Source organism: Microtus oregoni, unplaced genomic scaffold (genome assembly GCF_018167655.1).
Source record: "Microtus oregoni isolate MIOR12 unplaced genomic scaffold, Mior012 000015F_ref0000493, whole genome shotgun sequence".
In the NCBI taxonomy this organism is placed as follows: domain Eukaryota; kingdom Metazoa; phylum Chordata; class Mammalia; order Rodentia; family Cricetidae; genus Microtus; species Microtus oregoni.
The window spans coordinates 10890660-10912321 of NW_024543074.1; the positions used below are offsets into that span (position 1 = coordinate 10890660).

The window sequence follows — 21662 nt, forward strand, 5'->3', positions numbered from 1 at the left end:
GGGACTTTCTCTATGTAGTACTGGCTGTCCTGGAACTCACTCTGTAAACCAGGTTGGCCTCAAACTCACAGGTTCTGCCTGCCTCTGCCTCCTGAGCGTTGGAATTAAAGACATATGCCATTAAATCTGGTACTTATTATATTGAATAATCAAAAGAATCTGAAATGCTTTGTGTTTTCCCATTTTTAAATGGGAAATCTGTAGTGGGATCTGATGCCCTCTTCTGACATAAAGTTGATAGAGCACTCACGTACATAAAATAAATAAATAAAATTCTTAAAAATATGGCCAACTAAAGGCGGGGCGGTGGTGGTGCACACCTTTAGTCCAAGCACTTGGGAGGTAGAGGCAGGTGGATCTGTGAGTTCAATGCCAGTCTGGTTTATATAGCAAGTTCCAAGACAGCTAGGGCTACACAGTAGAAAATAAAATAGCCAGCTAAGCCAAATGTGGTTGTTGACACCTGTAATCCCAGCATGCAGGAGGCTGAATGATTTTCACGAATTCAAAGCTAGCCTGAGCATTCCAGGACAGCATAGGCTATAGACAGAAACGAGAGAGAGAGAGAGAGAGAGAGAGAGAGAGAGAGAGAGCGAACAAGGTTAAATAACCTTTATCAGACTCTATATTCTTCAAACAATAGTCTATCTATTTCCCATGCTTTCTCTCTCTCTCTCTCTCTCTCTCTCTTTCTTTCTTTCTTTCTTTCTTTTGTTTTTGGTTTTTTGTTTATTTTTTGGGACAGGGTTTCTTTGTAGCATTGGAGCCTGTCCTGGAACTAGCCCTTGTAGACCAGGTTGGCCTCACAGAGATCTGCCTGCCTCTGCCTCCCGAGTGCTGGGATTAAAGATGTGCGCCACCACCACCTGGCCCTCCTATGTTTTCCATAAAAAATAAAAATAAAAGGAATGTCTTTTGGAGTACCCTAATGCCACTAACAAAATATTCTCTTGGGCTGATGGTAGTGTTTGCCTAACATGTGAAGGCCTGGGCTCAATCCCCAGCACTGCAGCACAGACACACACTCAAACACACACGCAAATTCTCTTAGAAGCAAAACTATCTTAGCTAGATTATTATCTGGCCAAACACACAATTCCACTATAAGAATTACAACACTGAATGCATACTATACAATCTGTTCTTACTCTAAAGAAACATCAATATAAACCATTTATATCAAAGCAGTTATTTCCTTTTTTTGTTGTTGTTGTTTTTGTTTTCCAAGAGAGGGCTTCTCTGTAGCTTTGGAGCCTGTCCTGGAACTAGCTCTTGTAGACCAGGCTGGCCTTGAATTTACAGCAATCGGCCTCTGCCTCTTGAGTCCTGGGATTAAAGGCATGCGCCACCACCTCCCGGCCTAAGCAGTCATTTCCTAAGAAATATTGACAATATATTTAAAGTACAGTGTCTACAACATGCATGCTAAGGCTGAATGGGCCAGTAATTAAATTTGTCACTTTGGATACACTGAGTTTTTCTGGTATTCATCCTATCCTGAAAAAGCCTAAAACAGTACAGTACAAAACGGTCATCCGCAGTGATGTAAACATTGCACTTCTCTACTGCAGCCTCCTGGTCATAACCACATGACCTCTGAACAAATGGAATGAAGTGACCCCAGAAAGTGCTTTAAATTTTCATTAATTTTTTTTCAGCACTGGGGATTAAACCCAGGGTCCTTTGCATGACAAGCAAATGTTTTTACTACTAACCTAAATCCTCAGCCCAACAGTTTAAAGTTAAAGGCTACATGTGAGCTGGGCTTGGTAGTACACACATCTGTGGTCCAACATTAAGGCAGAGGGAGACATATGGATCATGAATTTGAGACCAGTTTTGCTTAGCAAGACCCTGTCTAAAAAACAAAAAGATTACATGAAGCTAATGGTTCCTATACTGGACCATGCCAGCCAAGACTAGCACTCAAACATCACTCACATCAACTCTCTTTTATTTAGAACTCAGAAAACTAAGTCCACAAACCCAGCTTATTTCTGGCGTCTACTCTGGAAATCTTCCAAATTAACAGTATTGCCAGGACCAGTGTGTACAAGAATCTTACCTGGAAGTAGTTACAGTGTGCATAGGAAGAGGCAGTAGGAGTGACACAGCTACTTAGGGCATCCATGTGGGTGGAAGGAGAGCAGCACTGTAGCACAGCTGGAACAGATTCAAATACAAACAAGTCATCAACCAAATACAATACAGCACTCAAAGAACTTCCTTCCTGTTGTACACACACACACACACACACACACACACACACACACACAAATGGGTGCTGTTGATTGCTTAAAAAACATGGTTATGGTCATATAATAAATTTAATTAATTTATTTTTTGAGACAAGATCTTGATGTATATTCCTGGCTGACCATGAACTCCTGTGATCCTCTTAGCTCTCTTCTTCTTGAGCTGGGTTTATAAATGTGTGTACCTATACCTAGCTGTAATAAATTTTCAGAAAGTTATGTCTATGTTTTTAATTTATTTTTTGTTGTTGTTTTGAGACAGGGTCTCATGCAGCCCACGCTGGTCAAAAATTCACTCTGTAGCTGAAGATAACTATGAACTCATGATTCTCCTGCCTCTACTTCTCACATGCTGGGATTACAGGCATGAGCTACCCACCTAGTGTATGCACCGCTGGGGATCAAGCCTCGGGCTCTGTGTACAAGAGGCTGGTATCTACTGACCATGCTCTGTCCTCAGCCACTAAGTGGTTCTTCAGTGCTTAAGTATATTGTGACTTTTCTAACCAAATAGTTATTCTTATTGAAAGTAATTTCATTTCACTAAAACCAGAAACTATATTTTTAGTTCCTAAATAATTGTTTCAATCATTTTGGCAACTATTTGGAGAGGGAAGGCTTTAAAAGTAAAGTAAGTAAACATATTCTCCAATCTATCAGTACATGATGTATTTAGTAGAGAAACATGCAGTGGTTAGGAACGTGGATCCTGGACTCAGCCTGCCTGGTTTTGTGTCCTGGCTCCATAATTAGTATTTTATAAATCTGAACATGGTTAATCACTTCAGGTCTCACTGTTTGCATCCTGTTAAAACAGGGGTAATAACAGAACCTACTAGCATGGCTGCTTCAAGTAACAACGTAATGAGCTTAGGACAGTAACAACAACAATCAATAAATGTCAATAGCCAATGTTTTAATGAAAAATGTGTGTAGTACTAGGTAACAAACTCAAAAATAGATCTTGCAAACCTTTCCCTATGGTTAAGACACCATGAACAGATGAAACTCTTTGTACAGGAACAGTAAACTTACAGGTGCAGTCAGTCTGACTACACTGAGCTCTTTTCTGGAGAGTCTCTCCAGAATGAGTGAGAGTCAGTTACAACATCACACCTTTGGGGTAAACAGAAGATGATATGTGTTGAATGCCCACCATGCTTCAGTCACAATGGTGGGTGCTTCATATGCATTTTTATCAAACCAATCAGCCTGACATTACTTTACAACTAAAATTCAGAGATATTAAGAAATTTGTCAACAGTAACAAGGCTGATGTTCTAGCAGACTCATTTTCTCCTGTACTTGAATCAATATGCTGGGAAATAAAGTACATCCATAAATAGTTAACTATGGAGGATTTGTAATGTGGGGTTCCCCTTTGTATGCTGTGAATACGAATGGTTAATTAATAAAGAAAACTGCCTTGGCCTGTTGATAGGGCAGATCTTAGCTACGCAGGGAAAACTAAACTGAATGCTGGGAGAGAGAAAGCGAAGTTGGAGAGAAGCCATGTAGCCCCACTGGAGACAGATGCCAGAACTTTAGCCAGTAAGCCACAGCCATGTGGCTTAATACACAATTTATTAGCCAGTAATAGCTGGGTGGTGGTGGCACACACCTTTAATCCCAGCACTCAGGAGGCAGAGGCAGGCGGATCTTTGTAAGTTCGAGGCTAGCCTGGTCTACAAGAGCTAGTTCCAAGACAGGCTCCAAAGCTACAGAGAAACCCTGTCTCGAAAAACGAAACAAAACAAAACAAAAAAAGAGTTAGCCAATAAGAAGCTAGAGCTAATGGGCCAAGCAGTAATTTAATTAATACAGTTTCTGTGTGATTATTTCAGGGCTAAGTGGCCACGTACTAACTAGAAGCCTCCTTACAACAGATCTGCAGGGATGTCAAAACTGGGAAGAAAGGACATTTCCCCTCCAGTTATTACTAAGGAAAACCTAGCCCCCTAGTGGCAGAAAAGACCTAGTCAAGAGCTGCAGGTTATTGTCTCCTAATTGTACTGAAACACAAAACTTCATTACAAATAAACTAATCCAAAGACTACATTTATTTTTCTAATATTCCAATAGTATGACTCTACTGTCTAAATATTTTGAATGTTAAAATGCTCTCTAGAAAATTTGCTGGAGAAATAAAAGTACAATATAGCTCAGAGAATGTCATTATAATAGAGTTGACAAATGAGTCTTGTGTGTAAGAAAACAGCAAACCATGAATACTATTCAGCGTGTCCAGTAAGAGATGACAAATGGTATGGGAAGGAGAGTCTGTGAAGCCACACTTTCCAAAGACTCCTGCTCCCAGTGCAGTCCACTTTGTAGTCAATTGAAAGAGTGTGCTATCAGCAAGTATGCGGAACAGGAATATCTAGGTGCCAAAATCCAAGTTTGTGCTTAGCATATGAAAAATTAATGTACTGTGAATTATGAAAACAATAACATTAAGAAACCAAGTTATCACCATGTTCTAAGACACACTCTCCTATATCTTGCTTTGTCTTCCTGAAGGTGCTCTCTCAAGGCATCCAGCTTCCTGTATAAGAAAAAGTGTATGCTGGCGGTGGTGGCGCACGCCTTTAAACCCGGCACTCGGGAGGCAGAGACAAGTGGATCTCTGTGAGTTCGAGGTCAGCCTGGTCTACAAAGCGAGTTACAGGACAGCCAGGGCTGTTACATAGAGAAATACTGTCTCAAAGAGTAAAAACAAAACGCCTGGCTCTATGGAAATAATTTAAACATATGTTTCAGATTTGAATCTATTCCAGGGCAGTGCAGTGTTAATAGTGAGTGAATGTCCAGTCACACAAATGCTCTGGGAATACAGCCCCTCATAGTCTTTCAGCTTCACAGTGGTGTACAGGTGATATGAACTCAGTGTAAACCACACACTGAGACCTTATGTGTTCCACAGCTCATTACTTCTGAGATGCTGAGCAGCAACAGTGAGCCTCAGCTCCCAACATCTGATACCCTATAATGCCCTACTAGTAAACTATGAAAGTTCTGAATGTTAAGATCAAATGCATTTTAATAGCTTCAACTTACAATAGGGTTATAGCACATATTGTCATAGTCCCATCCTAAGTGGACGTGCATCTGCATACCCAAAATAAATAAAAGTAGAAATTTTTTCTGTTGTTTTGTTTTTGTTTTTTGAGACAGGGTTTCTCTGTGTAACAGCCCTGGCTGTCCTGGAACTCACTCTGTACACTAGACTGGCCTTGAATTCCGAGATCTGCCTGCCTCTGCCTCCCGAGTGCTAAGATTGAAAGTGTGCACCACTACTGCCTAGCCTGAAAAATATTTTTAAGTTGGGTATAGTGATGCAAGGCTGAACTCTCAACACTCAGGAATCTCAGAAGGGAGGACATGGAGTTTGAAGCTAATCTGGGATTAACAGCAATGTCCTGTCTCAAAACAAAACAAAACAAAAAAAAAACCCAAGACATTCTCTACCCAAGTTCAGAATAGCAATAGTCTACAAAAGTGGGACCAACTTAGACTCCTTCAACAGATAAATGAATAAATATCAATACTTGTATGTAGAATTATCATTCCTCTTCAAAAAGGAAAAATTTGACACATAATACAAAATGGATGAATCTTTAAGATATTTTGATGAGGCTGGTCAGTGGTGGCACACACCTTTAATCCCAGAACTTGAGAGGCAGAGGCAGGAGAATCTCTACGAGTTTGAGGCCAGCCTGGTCTATAGAGCAAATTCCAGGAAAACCAAAGCTACACAGAGAAACCCTGTCTTGGAAAAACAAACAAACAAACAAACAAATAATCAAATAAAAAGTGATGAGAGTCTTTAATCCCAGCACTGGGGAGGCAGAACCACAACTTGAGAAACTATTTCAAATAATAATGATGATAATGATGATTATAAGCAACTCCTTTGTCCAAGAGCCAATTCAAATACAATTTTAAATAATGAAAAATATTTTTAAAATAAAAATATTCAAATATTTTATGTATCTTGTATTTGAAGATTTTAATTATGTATACATCTTCATGTGGGTTTGTATATATGAGTGCAGGTGCCTATGGAGGTCAATAAAGAACACTGGGTCCCCTGGTGCTAGAGTTACCGGCATTTATAGATCAACTCTCAGTCAGGCCCCAAAGCATAAATTTATACAAATTATTTAGTCCTGCCGGGCGGTGGTGGCGCACGCCTTTAATCCCAGCACTCGGGAGGCAGAGGCAGGCGGATCTCTGTGAGTTCGAGACCAGCCTGGTCTACAAGAGCTAGTTCAAGGACAGGCTCCAAAGCCACAGAGAAACCCTGTCTCGAAAAACCAAAAAAAAAAAAAAAACAAATTATTTAGTCCTTATAGTCTTAGTTGCTAGCCTCATTTAAAAGACTAATTTTGAAAATATTTATCGTGTGTGTGTGTGTATGTGTGTGTTTAGAAGCCAGAGGTTGATGTCAAATATCTTCCTCAATCTCTTTCTACCTCAATGTTTGAGGGGCTGATACTGGAGCTCACAGCCTCAGCTAAGCTGCCTAGCCACCAAGCCCTAGAGATCCTGTCTCCATTTCCCAGTATGAGGACTACAGGCACATACTGGACGTCACTGGGCGTTTTATATGGATGCTGGGTGTCCAAACTCAGGTTCTCAAGCTTGCGATACTGATTGAACCATGTCCCCAGCTCTTGTGCGTGTGTGTTTGCTTTTTGAGAGAGGGTCTCATACAGCCCAGACTGGCCTTGAAATCAGAACCAACTACCTCCATATCTCAAGCGCTGAGATTATAGGTGTGTAGTGCCATACAGGCTAAAATATTTTATCCTTTACATGTTAGTCATGTTTTAATTTTTACAAAACCTATTCATGGATATTATTCAGTTTCTGGCCCAAACTATTATGGCTTCCGTCTAGGATGAGAGAGAAACTGAGAATATAACCCACTGATGGCCGTGTCAGATGACTAAATGAACCAGAGCCAGTCCACTCCACTCAACAGACCATTTACCAAGGGTCCATTATAATCAAAAACTGCTCAGAGGAGAAAATACTGAAATGCATTAAAAGCAGCCACACAACCCAATTTGGCCTTTCCACTCTAACATCTGGATCACGTTCCCTTTCTTCAGGTAGAATGAACTAATAACCCAGAGCAGTCCCAACGCCACCAGCAGCACACAAGGATACATCTCTCCATCAATCTTTTCCTTGTCTACCACACCTGATAAGAGAGAAATACCACAAGAATCCCCTAAAAGAGAAATATAGCAAAACAACAGCAACAGAAACAACACACACACAAACGTATGCATGCACGTTGGGGGCTTTTTGTAAGAATGTAGATAGACAGAAGACAGGTAGTAGATAGAGAGGCTTCTCCATCAGTCTGCCACTTATCAATTGTGCCTCAGTTTCTCCATCTACAAAATGACAAAATCTATCTTATAAGGTAAGTCTGAGAATTAAATGAATTAATGTTTGAAAAGTCCTTAAAGCAGTGCCTGGTCATAGTAACTGTTCATTTTAAAATGAAGTTAAGGACAGCTACAATTTGCTATCATCATGACTTTGACTTTAAAAATGTAACTTTGGGGGCTGGAGAGAAGGCTCAGAGGGTGAAGCTCTTTCAGCATGAGCATGAAGACCAGGACTGGAGTGTGGCTCTTCAGTCCTACATACAAGCCACACAGTCAGGAGGCAGAAGCGGAAGATCCCTGGGCATGCTGACTATCTATGCTAGTCAGCCACGGAGAAACCCCGCCTCAGGAAATAAAGTAGAGAATGATCAAGGAAAACCCCCAACCTTTGTCCTCCACAGGCACATATTCACAACACATGCGAACACACACACACACACACACACACACACACACACACACACCACACACATACACACAGAAAGGAAAGAAATGATTTTGAAAAGAAGGCAAAGTTTATTTTGAGCCAATTCAGCATGTTAGTCAAGAAAAAAAAATCTGTAACACAGAACTTGATAGGTAAATATGGATGGATGAATATTAAGTATATTTAAATACATAGTAAAAATGAATAAAATTAAAAGGCCTAAAATGAACATTTTCTACAAAAGAGGGAGATTATAATATCACACTAAAAGTAACAGAGGGTGAGAGTCTAGATAGAATCAACTACCATCGGACCCAACCAACAGTTTGTCTTTGAGGAATTAGGATGTAAAAATATTCCAGGCAAGGAAAATGAGTGCTTCAAAGGGGGACAAATACAAGAAGATTCTGATGATCATTTTGTTAGCCTGATTGCATTTTTTTTAGTTCCTGGCTTTACTATAAAAACCATTTATGCTGGGCGGTGGTGGCGCACGCCTTTAATCCCAGCACTCGGGAGGCAGAGGCAGGCGGATCTCTGTGAGTTCGAGACCAGCCTGGTCTACAAGAGCTAATTCCAGGACAGGCTCCAAAACCACAGAGAAACCCTGTCTCGAAAAACCAAAAAAAAAAAAAAAAAAACCATTTATGAAATTGTTAGTCATGCTATTTAAAGAGGCCAAATCTAATGATTTTATTTATTTATTTAGAAATAGTGTCTTACTATGTAGCTCTGGCTGTTCTGGAGCTCACTATGTAGACCATGTAGACTAGGCTGGCCTTGAACTTAGATACTGACTGCCTCTGCCTCCTGAGTGCTAGGATTAAAAACTTGCGGCTTCCCCTGCCCCGCCCCCAGCCCATAAACGGGCAGAAAATTCAGAAAAGGGCACCAGAACTCTTGGACTTGGAACTGTAAATGACTGTGAGCCACCATGCAGATGTTGGGAACTGAATCCAGGTCCTCTGCAAGAGCAGTCAGTGCTCTTAACCATCAAGCCAGCTCTGGTGTAGAATATTATTTTAAGGTGTGTTACTTTTATGTTCTGGAACACTTTGTTTAATCATGCAAAGATGTGCTTGGTTAAATAAAATTCACCAGTGGTCTGAAGGCTGCATGAGCATCTAGCTGACAGGAAGTAGTAGGGAGGAGCCAGGTCGAGAAGGGTTTATAAAGAGGAGAGAGAAAAAGGACTTCTTGGGAGATGGGAGGAGGCAAGCTAGGTGAGCTGTTTACTATTCAGCCTCTCTGGGAGGCACAATTCTACCTCCACCCTTGAATCTTGAATTCTTTTTTCTTTTGGTTTTTCGAGAAAGGGTTTCTCTGTGGCTTTGGTGACTGTCCTGGAACTAGCTCTTGTAGACCAGGCTGGCCTCAAACTCACAGAGATCCGCCTGCCTCTGCCTCCTGAGTGCTGGGATTAAAGGGTGTGCGCCACCACCGTGCCGTGAATCTTGAATTCTTTAGCAGGACAGAGATTTAGTAAGTTCTCTTAGTAGTTTTGAAGAGTAGGTACCATAGGGACCAGAATTTCTTAGGGCTGAGGCTTTTGCATCCTAGCCTGCGGGTAGCGGCAGAGTTGCAGTTGCTGACTAGGACAGCTGTGGTTTAAAAGGCAGACAAGTAAAAGAGAGGATACTACATCTCTCCAGCGCCTCACAACTAATTTTTAGAAGAAGTTAAAGTATTTTTATTAAAATTTTACCTGAGCTTCAGATGATAAGAGTTTGTTTTGAAGGGACTGGAATTTGGTAACTCTTCAGTTAGTCTTTTTGTTGTGACCTACGCGAATATGGTAGAGGTCGTCTTGCCTTTCAGCACTAAGAGCTGATCTGGCTTTGAGAGGGTGTTCACAATGCTGTTAATAGGCGCTTAGTAAATAGCGACTATATTGCTTAGCATTTTGTATCCTTCACCCTACTGGAGAAGTTAGGCAATCGCACAGCAGTTTTTATGAAATTCTCATTCCCAGAGAAGACAGCTCATCTTTAACAATACAACTCTATTTATGCAGCAGCACTGCAGAGTGTGCAAAGACTCTCACTCACTTCACGTCATGTATTCGAAGCCATCACAAGCACTGCTCAGCCAGCCTTTTGGCTAAGAGCAAGTGTAGAAGCTGTCAGAAGATTTTGTTTTTATTATTCTCATAATTTCAGAAACTTTATAGTCATCTCAAATTATCCTTGTTAAATGCTGACAAAACAAAATACAAACAACACGATGTGCCAAATGACAGAGGCTCTTATTTGTGCTGCTCTTTCTGCTCTTCAGTGCTGGGCTGGAGATGGGGCCCAGTGCGCTAGGCAAGAATTGCATCACTAAGCCACGGCCCCACACCCTCCTTGCTCTTAATGGTTCCTTCTACATACTTGCCTTGAACTCTTGCAGACAAGTATTAATTTACAACTTCACAAGTAAAGTTTTATTTGTTTGTTTGTTTTGGGTTTTGGTTTCTTGAGACAGGGTTTTTCTGTGTAGCCCTGGAACTCAGTCTGTAGACCAAGCTGATTTCAAACTCAGAGATCCGCCTCTGCTTCCCCATGCTGGGATTAAAGGTATGTGCCATTCATACCCAGCTGAAAATAAAAGGTTTTGTTTATTTGTTTGTTTGTGTTTTAAGACTGGGTTTCTCTTTTAAGCTTTTTGGAGCCTGTCCTGGAATTCGCTCTGTAGACCAGGCTGGCCTCGAACTTACAGAGATCCACCTGCCTGCTGAGTGCTGGGATTAAAGGTGTGCGCCACCACTGCCCAGCTTGAAAATAAAATATTTTTAATAACACCCCAAATCAGTAATTTAACAAATACTATTTCTGCAAATATTGAATAGTATTAACAACTTGTAACATTTTCTAACGAGGAATGTATAAGTGGTTCTCATCTCTCTAGGAGTTTTAATGACTATTGCTTAGAACTCCAAGTATATTTTCCAATTTAAAAACTTCCATGTTATATTCACCTGTTCCTGCAGGTTAAGGAATATAGCGCTCAAGCCACCGCGTCTAATAGTTCCCTAAGAATATGCCTCCAAAACTCCAAATTGGAAAGATAAGGGTACGTGTCTACACTTTCCTGCACAGTCTAAAATTTAACCCCCAAGAAGCTTTTTTAAAGGTTTATTTATTTCAATATGTATGAATATTTTGCCTGCATGTATGTGTATGTACCATATGCATGCTTGGTGCCTGTGGAGGTCAGAAGAGGGTGTTGGATTCTCTGGAAATGGAGTTACAAATGTTTGTGAATCACCATGTGGGTTCTAGGAATTGAACCTAAGTACCCTTCAAGAGCAGCCAATGCTCTTAACTGCTGAGACCTGTCTCCAGACACGCAAGAAGCTTTTGAGTCTTTAGTGTTTTAAGTAAAGGAAAGTATGCTGTAGTATTATACTCTTATACACTGTAAAGATTTGTCACTTTTTTTTTTCCCTTCGGTTTTTCGATATAGGGTTTCGCTGTAGCTTTAGAGCCTGTCCTGGAACTATCTCCTATAGACCAGGCTGACCTGGAACTCACAGAGATCCACTTGTCTCTGCCTTCCAAGTGCTGGGATTAAAGGCATGTGCCACAGCTGCCCAGCAAGATTTGTCACTTGTATTGGTTTAATAAAATGCTGATTGGCAAGTAGCCAGGCAGGAAGTATAAACAGGGTGACCAGACTAGAAGAATTCTGGGAAGAGGAAAGGCAGAGGCGCAGTCACCAGCCAGATGCAGAGAAAACAAGATGAGAATGCCTTACTGAGAAAAGGTACCAAACCATATGGCTAAACATAGACAAGAATTATGGGTTAATTTAAGTTGTAAGAGCTAGTTAATAATAAGCCTGAGCTAAGAGGCCAAACAGTTTATAATTAATATAAGTGTCTGTGTGTTTCCCTGGGACTGAATGGATGCAGAACTGGGCAGAAAAGAAATTTCCATCTACAAAAGTATTTAGCCTGGCAGTGGTGGTGCATGCCTTTAGTCCCAGCACTTGGGCGGTAGAGGCAGGCAGATCTCTGTGAGTTGAAGGCCAGCCTGGCCTATATAGTGAGTTCCAGGGCAGACAGTACTATATAGAGAGATAGATACAGTCTCAATATGTGTGTGTGTGTGTGTGTGTATGTGTGTGTGTGTGTATGAAGACAGAGAATCTGTGTCTGTCTATCTACTTACACATATGCATACATAGAATGCAGCTATAATAACTTAGCTAGAAATGCCTTGTTTATTAAAATAAATTAATACATTCAATGGATGAGTAAGAATAAATTCTTTCATATTTATTAATAAAGTCAGAATATAATCTAGTTGTTAAAGGTAACTATTGCTAAAGAGTAAATAAATCATATCTTTAAAAGAAAAAATATTGGATTAAATTCATCAGTAACAAAAAAACCTACTTTTCTAGTGTATTTAAGATTGATAACTTATGAACATAAATTTAGCCATCATCTACTTTTTTTTTTTTTTTGGCTTTTTTGATACAGGGTTTCTCTGTGTAACAGTCCTGGTTGTCCTGGAACTAACTCTTGTGACCAGGCTGGCCTCAAACTCACAGAGATCCACCTGTCTCTGCCTCCCAAGTGCTGGAATTAAAGGTGTGCGTCACCACCACCCAGTGCCATCTTCTACTTTTAAAGACTGCACTTTTTTTTCAAAGAAGTAGTTGCAAATCAGGAAAAATATTAGAGTCTAATCATTTTCTATATAAAACTAAATTTTAAAAATTTCTAAGGGGCAAAAATGGTATTCTGGTTTCTCTTCAGACCATATAAATCTTTCAGCTTTTACTAATAGGCAAAACAATTAAAACATTAAGTCATATTTACTCTCCTTTTCATTCTCAGCTCTATCACCAGAGGAGTAGTAGCTCTAAACATCCACATTGGATTCCACTTGGTCAATTGGTTAAAGTAGAGCAATACCTTTGATATTTATATCAGGCAAAATGCAACGAGTCAGCAGAAGATCCAGACATTTCCCAGTTAACAGTCAGAGAACAGTATCACAAACACACCAGTCACCACATTTACACTTTTAAATGTCAACTTATTTAATTCCTTTTCTAGCTTATATTCCTTTTTCTTATTTTGCTAAGTTTTCCTTGGGAGAATGGCCTAGAAAACGCCTTTCAGAGATTTTCTCGATCTGCAAAATTGACAAAAATCAACGCTCCTAGAGTCTTAATTCATGAAGGAGAGAAATGTCCCCTTCCTTCTCTGCCTGGTCTTTTCTGAAAGCGTTGACCCTTGTCTTGTGTCTACTGCCTTACTGTGCAGGCTTGTCCAACCCATGGCCACAGACCACACACAGCCAAGGCTAACTAGGAATAGTACCCACACAAAATTATAAACTTACTTAAAACATTGAGAATTTTTCTAATTGTTTGTATGTAAATTGAGGGTGTGGTTATTGAGGGTGAGTTTTATCTCAATGTCAAAACACTGAACTACACATGAGGAAACACACCACTGCTACAGCGTGTCTATAAAATAAGATATAATTTGAATGAAATAATTCTATCCTGCAAAAAGTTATTTGAAAATACTAAAATTGTTTCCAAGAGGCAAAAGCAATGGTAACTACTGGAAGGATTGCCTGCTGTCTTGGGATCTACCAGCCTGTCCTCACTGTCCTTGGCTGGAGTCACAGCTACACAGTCAGTTTGCCTATTACTCCTCAGTTCTTAAGTCGGCTGTGGTGAATGGTGCAGGGCTCTACTCTTCATCACACTTTAAGAATTCAATTTTCAGACTATGTGTTCTTTTTCCTTTTTGGTTTTTTTGAGACAGAGTTTCTTTGTGTAACAGTCCTGGCTGTCCTGGCCTCGAACTCACAGAGATTCGCCTGTCTCTGCCTCCCGAGTGCTGGGATTAAAGGTATGCGCCACCACTACCCAGCTAAGAGTATGTGTTCTTATTAAACTTCATTACTGAAATACTAAAATGATTTAATTATGAGGTAATCTCAGTTGTGAAATAAAAAACATATCTTAAAGACAAACTTAATGAAACATGACAACAATGGAAGGAAGGAAGTAAGGTTCCAGGGCATTGAATCTCTATGTGTTTGGTATGTCTTGGTGTTTTATCTGTATGTGTCGGATTCCCTGGAACTGGAGTTCCAGACAGTTGTGAGCTCTCATGTGGGTGCTGGGAATTGAACCTGAGTCCTCTAGAAAAGCAATCAGTGTTTTTAACCTCTGAGCTATCTCTCCAGCCTCCCAGGGCACTGAATCTTAATCTCAGAATTAGAATACACTTTGTGAATATAGAATTTTCATTTTACTGAAAATATACACTTTTATGTGGTAACAGATTCTCAAAATCCTTAAGAACAGATGAAACTTTATATACGTACCATATATGTAACATTTATTTCATTAATTAGGAGCATGTAGGGGTGAGATATGTACGTGAGTGCAGGTGCTAGTGAAGCCAGAGGCACTGGACCCCTGAGCTGAAGTTAAGACAGTTGTGAGCCTCCTGACACATGAGCCAGGGTTCTCTGCAAGAACAGTATACTCTCTTAACCACTGGACCAGCTCTCCAGTCCCTAAGCATTTTATATTGTTTAAAAATATGCCTGGTTAAGAAGTCATAGCCGGGCGGTGGTGGCGCATGCCTTTAATCCCAGCACTTGGGAGGCAGAGGCAGGCGGATCTCTGTGAGTTCGAGACCAGCCTAGTTCCAGGACAGGCTCCAAAACCACAGAGAAACCCTGTCTCGAAAAAGCAAAAATAAATAAACAAGCAGTCATAACATTTTTAAAATGCATATTCCTATTTGTTAAGCACACAAAGACTGAAATATTACAAAAATATAAATGTTCTTATAAGCTACCTTTATAGAAGCCAGTGAACTTGAATGTTTCCTACCTGTCGGGTAGTAGGCTTGGGAGTACTGCGCCGAGGGTGTGTAGTTACTGTATTTTTGGGAGGAGCTGACCATTGTTTGAGGACCTTGTTGAACATGTACAGATGTGGCGCTGGGCTGCAGCGTGTAAGTAACCTCAGTTGGAAATCTCTGCAGTACAGGAAATGGAACCCCTTTATCTGAAAAAGTGGGAGATGTCTCCACTTGTCCAGGGTGCATTCCAAGGGAGTTCTGCCATGTTCTAGGAGGAATCGGGGTTCGATCTAAACCTTTCAGAGGGAACGTGCTGTGGTTGTGGGATGAAGTTGATACGTAGGAATAAGGAGACAAATTATCTCGCCGGAATGACCGGTGAAATTGTCCTACAGCCACTGGTCCTGCATAAAAGAGGAAGAACACATTTACAAACTTTACAATACACTCTCAGACAGTAAACCAAAGGTCAAAAATATGCAGCTGCTCACCTATCAGCTATTTTTAAACACAATAGAACTTTAAATTTAGCAAAAAGAAATTCAGAATACAGTGCTGAAAGAATAACCAACTCTTGATGATTCTCAACATGACTGACATAAAAGTTAAAGTGGCCAACCTCTAATGTTTAAATTAAATCAAAACTATAAGTTTTCTTTCAAGACCTTTAGGAGCTTTAATAAGTAGGAAAGTATCACTCTACTATACACATAAAAGAAATGTTCAGAATAAATAAGAATTCATAACATGAGCCACACTTTTATATTTCTTTATTGCAAGATTAACTATTTACTTATTGTTTGGGCATGCCTGCCACAGCATGTGTGTGGCTGTCAGGACAATTTTCAGGAATTGATTCTCCCCTCTACCAAGTGGGTTATGGGAGATCCAATTCATCAAGTATCTTTACTCACTGAGCCAGCGCACTGGTCCCTCGATTTATTCATTTTATATTTAAGTAGTAAATTGTTGAAGAGAGTCTTGTTATGTTGTTCTAACCTGGGCTGATTACTCACTACATAGCCCAAGTTTAAGCGATTTTCCTGCCTCAGCCAACTGACTGGTAGGATCAAGGCATGTGCCACCACACTCCGCTTACCAATGCCAACAAAAATCAGGCTTGAAAACTTTCACCTAGGTTTTTTCATCTTTTCAAGTAAGCAATCATCTTTCCTGAGGTTTTCTTTCTTTTCAGGCCTGGGATCAAAGCTTTTGCATATGACTTCCATATGCTAGGCAAGCACTTGACCCACTGAGCTAGAGTGCAAGCCCTGCATTTTTCTTTTTCCTTAGTCTCCAACAGAGACCTTTCCAGTGGCCTTCACACCCTTACTGGCACGTGTGCCATAGGAAGCACTGATTAAAACTTCAGGCATCTAATCTCAGAGACTCCAACATGAGCATCTGTTTTCCCTAATCTAACTAGGTAGAAAGAAAATTGAGAGGAAAAGGACAAAAGTTTGTAGTAAGAAGATGATAGCCATAAATACTATAGCTTGGATTTATAGATTGGAATTCTTGAATATAAAAAACTAATTTATTCAGAAGGAGACTATTACCTATTGACTATATACATGGTTCACGATTTCCTTCCAACATGCTTCCTTAAACTAATCTTAATAAGCAATCTACTTTATTGAGCTAATCTTTATTAAAGAGAGACAAAACTTAATTTATGTGTGACTTCAGTGCTAAGTTACATGTTGAAAGATGTTAGTCAAATATCTACCCATTCAAATAAATTATAAACCATTCAACACATCTCCCATTCTATTTCCATGGCAACTAATTTCCTTAGCAAATAAAGCATTAACACCAAGAGTAAACAAATAAATGCATGAATACTAACAACACAAATTCTGGAACCTAAGAAATCAAGCACACTATCTAATAAAGAATAAAAAAAAAAATCCTGGTTTAGAAGACGGAAAGTGTTCAAGTGACAATTCTGGTTTCCCCAGGAAATCGGTGCTTTTCACAACAGGTGTTTCTGAGCATCCCAACTACCCCTTCTCCTACTTGCTTTCTCCTTGGAGGTTTCACATGCCAAAACTATGTTACCCACAGTTCATTAAACCTTCTGGACTTTTCAGGGATAGGCTGTTCAGTCTCTAGTTAGGTTCCAAAAATGTAGTTTAAATCTGAATTTAAAAATAAATTCTGGCCAGGAGGCGATGGCACACACCTTTAATCCCCAGAGGGCATGCCGAATTCTGTGAGTTGGAGGCCAGCCTAGCCTACAGAGCTAGTTCCAGAACAGTCAAAGCTATAGAAAAACCCTGCCTTGAAAGAAAAAAAAAGAGGTTCTGCTTCCCTGCTGATAAACTCTGAGTGTTGGGTAATTACCTATTTTAGATGCTGGTAATATAACAATATTGTCAGGGTTAGGTCATTCCTCACTATTGAGTTGTTGATGGGTTCCGGGGAAAGGAGAGTCAGTTTTCTTTAAGGGTGTGTGACCCCAATGGGTCAATAACACTCCAGTGGATGGCCCCACACCCTGAGTGAGTCCATGAGCAGTAGGAACTAGACTCAGTTAAAAATATGGAAGAGGGGCCATGAAGCTGGCAGGGCTGAATTTGGAAAGAGTTAGAGGGAGGAGTGAGGGATGCATATGATCAAAATACAAAACGATGAAAAAAATCTAAGTATTAATAAAAATAGCCTCCAAAACTGTGAGGGGGGAGTCATTACTTCAACTTGTTTCTTAAAGAATGGAAACACGGTTAGTTCATTTTTATTCTTTTAAAAACAATTAGCTAATAGGGCTCTCTCTAATCAAGTCATCATAAGTCATCGTATTTGTGTCTTCAGAACATCTTCAAGGTATATTTGAATTCAGAATTCTGAAAATGTGGGGCACAATGGATTTTTGACTTTCAAGATTCTATTCCTTTTATGGAAATGAAACCAAACTAGCCATTTCCATTAAAGAATCCCAAAATCTGCCAAGTGGAGAGCTTGTTGTGTTCACACAAGAGCATCTACTTCCCAGACTTTAAACTCCATTTGACCAGTAGTACATATTATAAATCGCCAGTGAAAATAACATAAATGGACTAGAGAAAAAACACAATCTCCACACTTTTTATCACGTATATTCTTGACTTAGTGGATCTAAATTAGAAGACTAGGCCCTTAAGTAGACCATTCTACAATTAAGGAAGATTTGGAAAGCAGGAAGCAGCAGCCATATAACTGGGACAAGTTCAAGTAGAATAAAAACTAGTGTGAAAAGCCTAGCAGGGGGGGCACACGCCTGTAATCCCAGCTTTTGGGAGGCCGAGTCAGGAGGACTGCAAAGTCAGGCCCCACCTAGACTATATACCAAGACCTTGTGTTCGAAAATTAAAATGGAAAAAAAAAGGGTGAGAAAAAATAGAAGTGCCAAGAACCTTGGCACATAGAAGGAAACAAATTTGCGACAGCATTCTTGGAACAACAAAAGAATTACATTCCACGGCAGCCAATAACACAATTGCCTGCTGCACTAAGTATAGGCAATGGCTAGCATCCTTTTGTACACAACAGCAGGAAGAAATAGGAGATACCTGAAAACACATTCACATACTGCCACGCTGAAAAAGCATGAGTTTTTCAACAAATAATCTTTAAAATGCTTAAACAAATTCGCCACTGGCCTTATGAATAAAACTAGGACAATAAAACAACACAAAAGGGCTCACTTGATAAAAGTAAAAGAGAACAGACTCATAACAATCTGTCCTTTGACCCTACACACATGCCAGACATCAAGAGCATACATGTGCATGGATACACAAGTAAATATGTGCAATTTTAAACAACAACTAAAAGAATACAGCTGGTTTAAGATAGACGAGGGGAAAAGATTAAAGAGAATTTGTCCTGAGATGGTTATTTCCCTGTCTTCTTCCCTTAAGCCCTCTAGAAATAGACTTAAAAAACAACACAAAATGAACAACAACTCCAGCTGGAGTTCCCGAGAAACATATTCCCTAGAACTGTCTCTGCTGTCCTTCTCCCCAGCTGAATCAAGGCTCACCACACGGAGGCAGCTCACTTTTCCTTTAGAATTCCTTTAGAACATTCCCATGCCACTGTTACTTTCTCAGCTTGTCACTAGAACTCTAAACTAGTTCCTCATCTTCTAAACTCCACAGACAGAAAACCTAAGCTCTTCTCTTCCGAATTCCAAATGCAGAATTGCTTCAGTACTGGGCCTAGTTGAAAGGAACCATAGTGTTACTTGTACATTTAAATTGTCCCATGCTTCAAAAATATCCCAGACTTCTTTATGTTTAACCATGCTAACTGTCTGAAAATGGTTCTATTACTCTTCTATCTGAAGGTGAGAAAAAAAAAAAGAATCCCAAATCCCCATTAGTGTATCCTGTTGCTTCCTTGGTGCAACTAAATATTCAGTCCCTCCCATTCTGAATAACCAGGAGTAATGAAAAATCAATAAACTATGATTGTGTGCTTTCTAAAGTTCTTTTAAACTAAGCTTGACATCTAGCTTTTGGGTTTTTTTTTTTTTTTTGTCCTTTTTTTTGTTTGTTTGTTTGTTTTCGAGACAGGGTTTCTCCGTAGCTTTTGGTTCCTGCCCTGGAACTATCTCTTGTAGACCAGGCTGGCCTCGAACTCACAGACATCCGCCTGCCTCTGCCTCCCGAGTGCTGGGATTAAAGGCGTGCGCCACCACCGCCCGGCCGTTTTGTTTTAACTACTTTGCTTTATGTTTGCCCACATCTCAAGTAAGGCATCAAGCTCTAAGGAAACTAGGATGGAAGTATTAGTGAACTGTTTCTACATTGCAGAAGAGCTTACCCCTTAGATATATAAACAGTGTCTACCACTCTCTATATTTCTTGGAGCTTTCAATGTGACTGTTCTCATTGATACCTCAATGAGATGCGTCAATAGGTGAAAGGTGGCATGTTGCTTCAAGAACAAATTTCCACGCGCAGAACCTGTTCCCCTTTCCCTTGGTTGGGTTAATGCCTCAAGCTTTCTTGGCGGTGACTTTGTCCCTTCACACTGGAACCTGTTGAGTGCCTGTTCTTTTGATGGCCAGACAATGGGTGGCCCTTCCCACCCGGTGCGTCAATAATCGACGGCTTATTCTAGACGATCACAGTGGAGAGACTAGGCAGAAGTAAATGGAAGTAGGTTAACTCTTGGGATTCACTCTCTTGGAGAGGACTGGAAAGCAAGCCTAAAGCCTGTGTCCTTTTGGTAGCCAGACACAGACCAGGGGATGCTTATGGCCTCTTGCCAGAGGAAATGCAGGTGCTAGTGAGGATGATGCAAGTGATGTGACCTAGTCCTGGGGCTGTGCAAAAACGGTGCTCGCCCCCGTGCATGACGTAGAGCGAGGATCCAGGTGCCACAAACTTACCATGCTGCTCTGGCCGGGGCCCTGCGGGCTGGGGCGGCGGGTCCTGATGCTGCAGCGGGGAGGTGGAAGCGGAGGCGGAGGCAGAGGCTGAGGTGATGAGGAGCCGCTGGAAGCGGTTGGGCGGGCGACAGGGCACCTCCAGTCCGGCCGCCAGCTTGGCCTTGTTGGCGCTAGTGAGCCTCTTGAGGTGAACGAGCAGCTGAGGCTGGTCGCGACGGAAGTGCGGGCTGTGGAAGTGGTGGAGTGGCCCGTCGCCCGCCGGCCCGCCAGCCCCAGGCCCTGGCCCGGGCCCCGCTGCCCCCGGCCCACCCAGCACCACCTTGCGGAAGCCGTAGAGGTTGAGCTGGCGGATGAAGCTGGTGAAGTTGGTGGTTTTGAAGAGCTCGGGCTCGGCCCCGGCTGCCCCGACGCCGCTGCCGCCGCCCCCGCTGCTGCTCCCGGCTCCCCCCGCGCCCCCGGCCCCCGGGCCCGGCGGGCTAAGCAGCTCGGCCTCGAAGAGCGGCTGGTCGATGAGCAGGCCCTCGCCGCGGCCGTCCCAGCGGATGGAGCGGTACCGAGGGCTGTTCACCAGCCGCCACAGCTTGGCGGGGAAGTTGTTGGGGTTGATGGGGGTGGACAGCAGCGCCTCCTCCATCGCCCGCCCGGGCCCTGGGCCTCGCCCCGCCGAGCCTGGCTCTCCCACCGTTCTCGATCCCCCGGGCCTTCGCTGCGCCCTGCCCCCTCCTGCCAGCGCCCGGCCGCCGAGGCCCGAACCGTTGGCGCACGAGTCCCCGCACGCCCTTCGTCGCGGCCAATGGGGCCTCGAGTTCCCGCCGCGTGGTGGCCGAGGGGGCGCGAGCCCCGCCCTCCCCCTCAGCGGGACGCAGGCCTGGCCGAGGTGCTGGCAGGCCACTGGGGTCACCTTCGCTGGCCTTCCTGAAGCGGCCCCTCTCTGTAGGGTCCCCGGAAGGCAGCACACCTGGGAATTGTGGTTCCTGAGGAGAAAGAGGCCAAGTTTACCTCAGCAAGATGACAGGGGGCTTCAGCAGGGCAGGGTGGCCCCGGGGGATTCAGAACGCGAGTGCGCATAGATGATACAGCCGAGTGGTTCCTGAGAACAGGGGACACACTCCACAGTCTTTCCTAACAGTCGAATTGCTACTCTCTCCAAATAAAAATGATGGGGAAAGGTTTAGGTACAGTAACCAGAGAACGTGAATTCATTTTATAATACAGTAGCATTGTTATATCTTAAAAAAAAATCAGCTCAAGAAAACTTGACTTCAAATTAGATGAGACCCACGGTACCTGGCAATAGGGAATAAAGACAGAACAAATTTTTGTGCTTGCTGACAAGCTGTGATCTCCCAGAGAAGAAAGAAATGAC

The 21662-nt window shown here is 41.8% G+C and overlaps 1 protein-coding gene across 1 annotated transcript in view; it reads right to left on the reverse strand.

The window, feature by feature from the left end:
* Nucleotides 1-20930, reverse strand: part of Hsf5 (heat shock transcription factor 5) — a 46167-nt gene extending 25237 nt beyond the window's left edge. Inside the window, exons 1-3 of the mRNA XM_041663894.1 lie at nucleotides 20297-20930; nucleotides 14946-15320; nucleotides 2066-2163 (exon numbers count right to left, since the gene is read on the reverse strand). Of these exons, the coding sequence (XP_041519828.1) occupies nucleotides 2066-2163; nucleotides 14946-15320; nucleotides 20297-20930 (1107 nt within the window). The remainder of the gene's footprint in view (nucleotides 1-2065; nucleotides 2164-14945; nucleotides 15321-20296) is intronic.
* Nucleotides 20931-21662: the final 732 nt, after the last annotated feature.